Genomic DNA, 4,837 nt, shown 5'->3' with positions numbered 1-4,837 from the left:
GGCTTAAAACGTTTTAATCTAGGATAGAAACCTGTTGAATTAAAACTTGATGCTTTAGGTATAAATCCGGCCTAATTTGGCTTAAAACGTTTTAATCTAGGATAGAAACCTGTTGAATTAAAACTTGATGCTTTAGGTATAAATCCTTTTGAATTTGGCTTAAAACGTTTTAATCTAGGATAGAAGCCTGTTGAATTAAAACTTGATGCTTTAGGTATAAATCCTGCTGAATTTGGCTTAAAATGTGTTAAACCTAATTCAGCAGCTTTTCATGCTAATCAAAATGCTCTTTTCTAGTTTAACACATTTCCAGCCAAATTCAGCATGATTTAAATCCTGCTGAATTTGCCTGAAAATGTGTTAAACTGAGATAGAAGCTGGTTGAATTGGGATGTTTTCACTACATCGGTTAACAGAGTTAGTATTAGAATAAAGTCTGGGGGGTTACCAAGCTCAACAATTCCTCCCTTGTAGAATGAGAAGCATTGTTATTGACTGCTCAGTGTCTGTAACCTGACACCCTCCTGATTGGTTGATGCCATGTATCCATGTCCTCCTGGCAGTGATCGACGTGCTGAGCCTTCATGACTCCAAGCAAAGCGTTGCAGCAGTGCAGAAGCTGTCAGGGAGTCTGAGCGCGCTCAGTGACATCTACGTGGTGTCGACGTTCCGTCTGCCGGTGAAGATGGGCGGAGTTCTGTTCGGACTCTACAGCAAACAGGACAACAGGAAGTACCTGGAGGTGGCCATCATGGGGAAGATCAACAAAGGTTGGTGGGAATGTAGCGCCTCGCTGCCATGGCTTTGGTCCTTAGTTTGAAACTGCAGGAAATCTCAGTTTTCCACACATCCTGAATGAGTGTGGAGGGGGGGGGATCGGCATCATTAAACTTTTCCTGTTTTATTTATTGATAATAAAAAACACAAAAATCTGGATGTAACGAAACATAAACTGCTCTTTTTATCCCTTTTCTCCACCTCTAAACCATCTGTATTAGTACTTGATGTCTTAAAGCCAAACTAATGTTCCTGCTGGACAGAATTTTGGCCGCATGTCTTGTTTTTCTGCTTCCTCCTGCAGTGAGCTGCCAGCAGGCGCCTCCCTCAGACTGTTTATTCTTTAAACTGTTTCCATGAAGTCTGTTGCATCCCTTAATCCCTCCTCAACATGAACCATTCCTCTGTTCCTCTCCATAAAATGCACCTCGTTTAAAATAAAGGAAATGAGACCTGGAATCCTTTCAGTGTCTGAGGAGGGTTTTCCTCAGTGAGTGCAGAAAGCAGGTGAACAGCTGGAAGTCTCCTCCTCTTCCTCAGTCCTGCTGCGGTACGTCAAGGCTGACGGGAAGATCCACACTGTGAACCTGCAACACTCCAACCTGGCTGACGGACGCACTCACTCCATCATGGTGAGACTCGGTGGCCTCCGGCGCAGCAGCATGCAGGTGGAGCTGTATGCTGACTGCCGATTGGTCGACTCCAGTGAGGGCGCGCCCCCATTGGTTCCTCTACCCAGAGAGGCGGAGATGGTGGAGATCCGACACGGACAGAAGTCGTACAGCCGACTGCAGGTTAGAGGGAACCAAGACTCACTTTTAGACACATAAAAAAACCTAGAAAACTGAAAGAACTTTGAATTGAACTTTATTTCAGGAGAAACTTAACCTTTATTGTTTATTGAGGGCTGAAACAGCTCAGAGTCTTTCAGCTTAAAAACTGAAACAAGAACAAAAAAAAACTTGTAACAGAAATTAGGAAAAGATCCATTTAGGATGCAAGAGGAACAGAAGGTGCTGCATCCTGCAGATCCTGTAAAAACTCCCATAAAACATTGTTTGCTTTCTATTTATTTCCGATTGATAGAAATTGCCGGCAGTAAGTCAGACCTGTTCCTGATGCATGTTGGTCTCCTCCAGGGCTGGAGGGACCGGAGGGTGTCCGGTTCAGGAACCTCAGGATATCCTCTCTGCTATTTGTCCTCATCAAACCAGGACCTCCAATGTGCAGTGGGGGCGGTTTACAGCCAGGTGTGGGGGGGCTAGGATGAGAATCAACGCCTCTAAATCTGAGGCCATGGTTCCCCACCGGAGAAAGGTGGACTCCTCTCTGCAGGTCGGTGGAGAGTCCTTGTCTCAAGTCGAGGAGTTCAAGTTTCTCTGGGTCTTGTTCAGGAGTGAGGGACAGATGGAGCGTGAGATCGATAGATGGATCGGTGCGGCGTCGGCAGTGATGCGGTCGCTGCGTCGGACTGTAGTGGTGAAGAGGGAGCTGAGTCAGGGGGGGGCAAAGCTCTGGATTTACCGATGGATCTACGTTCCCACCCTCAGCTATGGTCAGGAGATCTGGGTAATGACCCAAAGGACAGGATCGCAAATACAAGCGGCCGAAATGAGTTCCCTTCGCAGGGTAGCTGGGCGCACCCTTCCAGATCGGATGAGGAGCTCAGTTACCCGGGAGGAGCTTGGAGTAGAGTCGCTGCTCCTCCACGTGGAAAGAAGCCAGCTGAGGAGGATCAGGGATCTGTTCCTGATGCCTCCTGGTTGCCTCCCTCAGGAGGTGTTCCAGGCATGTCCCATCGGGAGGAGGCCTGGTGGAAGGACCAGGACACGCTGGAGGGACGATGTCTCTAAGCTGACCTGGTGTCGCCTCACCGTCCCTCCCAGAGCAGCTGGAGGAGGGAAGTCTGAGCATCTCTGCTTAGACTGCAGCCTCCGCGACCTGACCTGACCCAGATAAAGAGGAAGAGGATGGATAATAGATAATAATGAAAGGATTAGCATCATGTTGCTAGTTTATTCCTGAAGCATCACTGATACTGCAGATGTCATCATCATCACCAATGTGTTGCAGGCGATCTAAAACATAATCAGCTGATCTGATTGAGTTTAGAGGCAGATGTTGAGTCTGGGAGTTTGATCAGTTTAGACGTGTTTTTTCTTTCCGTGATAAAAACTAACTGGCAGGCGTCCCAGACGACGGTCTTATTCATGGATTCATTCATATTCAGGATGTCCAGCAGGAGACGTGCGTCTCTGTCTGTCTCATGGTCCCTTTCTCTGTCAGGGTGCTGTGGAGTCCCTCCGCCTGGCTCTAGGGGGCACCGTTGCTAGGGCGGGTGCTCTGACCGACTGTCCATTCCAAGGAGACGCGTCAGCCTACAACTCAGGTGAGCTCACCTGGATCTCAGCAGAGTTCCTCTGTGGTGTGGTTCTGACCCGGATGGTTTGTTTCCTCAGTGAACGGCGAGCTCCAGTCCATCCTAGGTGAGGGTTTCCACCACTTCTTCTGCTCTGATCACTGTTCAGCCTGGTCTCTGATTGGACATCATGTTTGTGACATCATCATCCGTCAGGTGAACACACCAAGGCTCTGATTGGTCAGCTCATCATCTTCAACCAGATCCTTGGAGAACTGCGGCAGGACATCAGAGAGCAGGTGAGACAGGGACTGGTACCGTGGGCAAGCCTGCCCTGAGGCATGCTGGGTAAAGAGGGAGGGTCGTTCTCTGTAGCACTGAGGCCGATGATGTTTCACCAACGCACCAGAAAGCACAAGTACGAAACAACCATAGCTAACCTGTCCTTGTCCTCAGGTGAAGGAGATGTCTCTGATCAGGAACACCATCCTGGAGTGTCAGGTTTGTGGTGAGTCAGCTGCTCTGTGGACGTCTCACAGCGACCCGTCTCAGCCCTGAGCAGTCTGTCCCTGTCTGTCCGTCTGTCCCTCTGTCTCCATCCATCTGCAGGATTCCATGAACCACAGTCCCGCTGCTCTCCAAACCCGTGCTTTAAAGGTGTCCCCTGCATGGACAGCCTGCAGTACCCTGGCTTCACCTGCGGACCCTGTCCCCCTGGAACCACTGGTAATGGGACGCACTGCAGGGACGTCGATGAGGTAACGTCCGGACGCCATCAAACAGTCAGCTGGTGATGGACGCTGCATGTGGACTCCTTCCTGTGTCTCGTCCTCAGTGTGAGCTGCAGCCATGTCATTCTCCTGATGCCTGTGTGAACACCGTGGGGGGCTTCAGCTGCAAACCGTGTCCTCCGGGCCTGTGGGGGGCGCCGCTGGCTGGAACTGGACTGGACTACGCCAAGACACACAAACAGGTCTCTCGCAGAAAGCTGCCAGTGTGGACAGAGTGTTCAGCCGTCACGATGTCGCAGAAAACCGATAAAGAGAGCGACTGTGAACGCAGCTCGTCAGATTCCAACCATCAGCTGATGGTTCATGACTTTAGCTTTAAAATGCTCCTCAGATGACATCATCATCACATGACCCAGAGGGGAGGAATGTGTCTGATGTGAGCAGATATGAGCGCAGGGCGGCGGCGGCGGGCTGCAGCTGGAAAGCATTACAGCCTCTGATACACAGAGAGCTTCCAGCTGTGGAGCAACCAGCCGACCCTCCTCATCTGGACCTCCTCAGGTTTCACCACCTCCCCTGAGATGCCATGAATGTCCTGCTTCTGTTCAGAGAAGCAGTCAGGCGGGTCTGTAACCTCCACAGTCTTTGGTTCTGCCTGTAAAACAGGAACATGTAGATTTGATCACCTGAAATGTTTCTGTAAGTTTTTATCCAATCAGGAATCAGTTTGATTAAACGCAGAAGATGATGACCTGGTTTTCCTAGATGTTCTGTGACTCGGCCCGTTCTGTGACTCGGCCCGTTCTCTGACTCAGCCCGTTCTGTGACTCGGCCCGTTCTGTGACTCGGCCCGTTCTGTGACTCGGCCCCTTCTGTGACTCGGCCCGTTCTGTGACTCGGCCCCTTCTGTGACTCAGCCCCTTCTGTGACTCGGCCCCTTCTGTGACTCGGCCCCTTCTGTGACTCGGCC

General features: G+C 50.4%; 1 protein-coding gene across 1 annotated transcript in view; it reads left to right on the top strand.

Annotated features, from left to right (window-relative positions):
• Positions 1-4,837, top strand: part of thbs3 (thrombospondin 3) — a 37,461-nt gene that overhangs the window by 5,815 nt on the left and 26,809 nt on the right. The window contains exons 2-9 of the mRNA XM_015390024.1: positions 564-770; positions 1,318-1,571; positions 3,064-3,166; positions 3,237-3,263; positions 3,353-3,435; positions 3,593-3,644; positions 3,746-3,894; positions 3,972-4,109. Coding sequence (XP_015245510.1) covers positions 564-770; positions 1,318-1,571; positions 3,064-3,166; positions 3,237-3,263; positions 3,353-3,435; positions 3,593-3,644; positions 3,746-3,894; positions 3,972-4,109 — 1,013 coding nt within the window. The remainder of the gene's footprint in view (positions 1-563; positions 771-1,317; positions 1,572-3,063; positions 3,167-3,236; positions 3,264-3,352; positions 3,436-3,592; positions 3,645-3,745; positions 3,895-3,971; positions 4,110-4,837) is intronic.

Source organism: Cyprinodon variegatus, unplaced genomic scaffold (assembly GCF_000732505.1).
Source record: "Cyprinodon variegatus isolate N-32 unplaced genomic scaffold, C_variegatus-1.0 Scaffold481, whole genome shotgun sequence".
In the NCBI taxonomy this organism is placed as follows: domain Eukaryota; kingdom Metazoa; phylum Chordata; class Actinopteri; order Cyprinodontiformes; family Cyprinodontidae; genus Cyprinodon; species Cyprinodon variegatus.
This window is presented reverse-complemented; position numbering and strand designations above follow the sequence as displayed.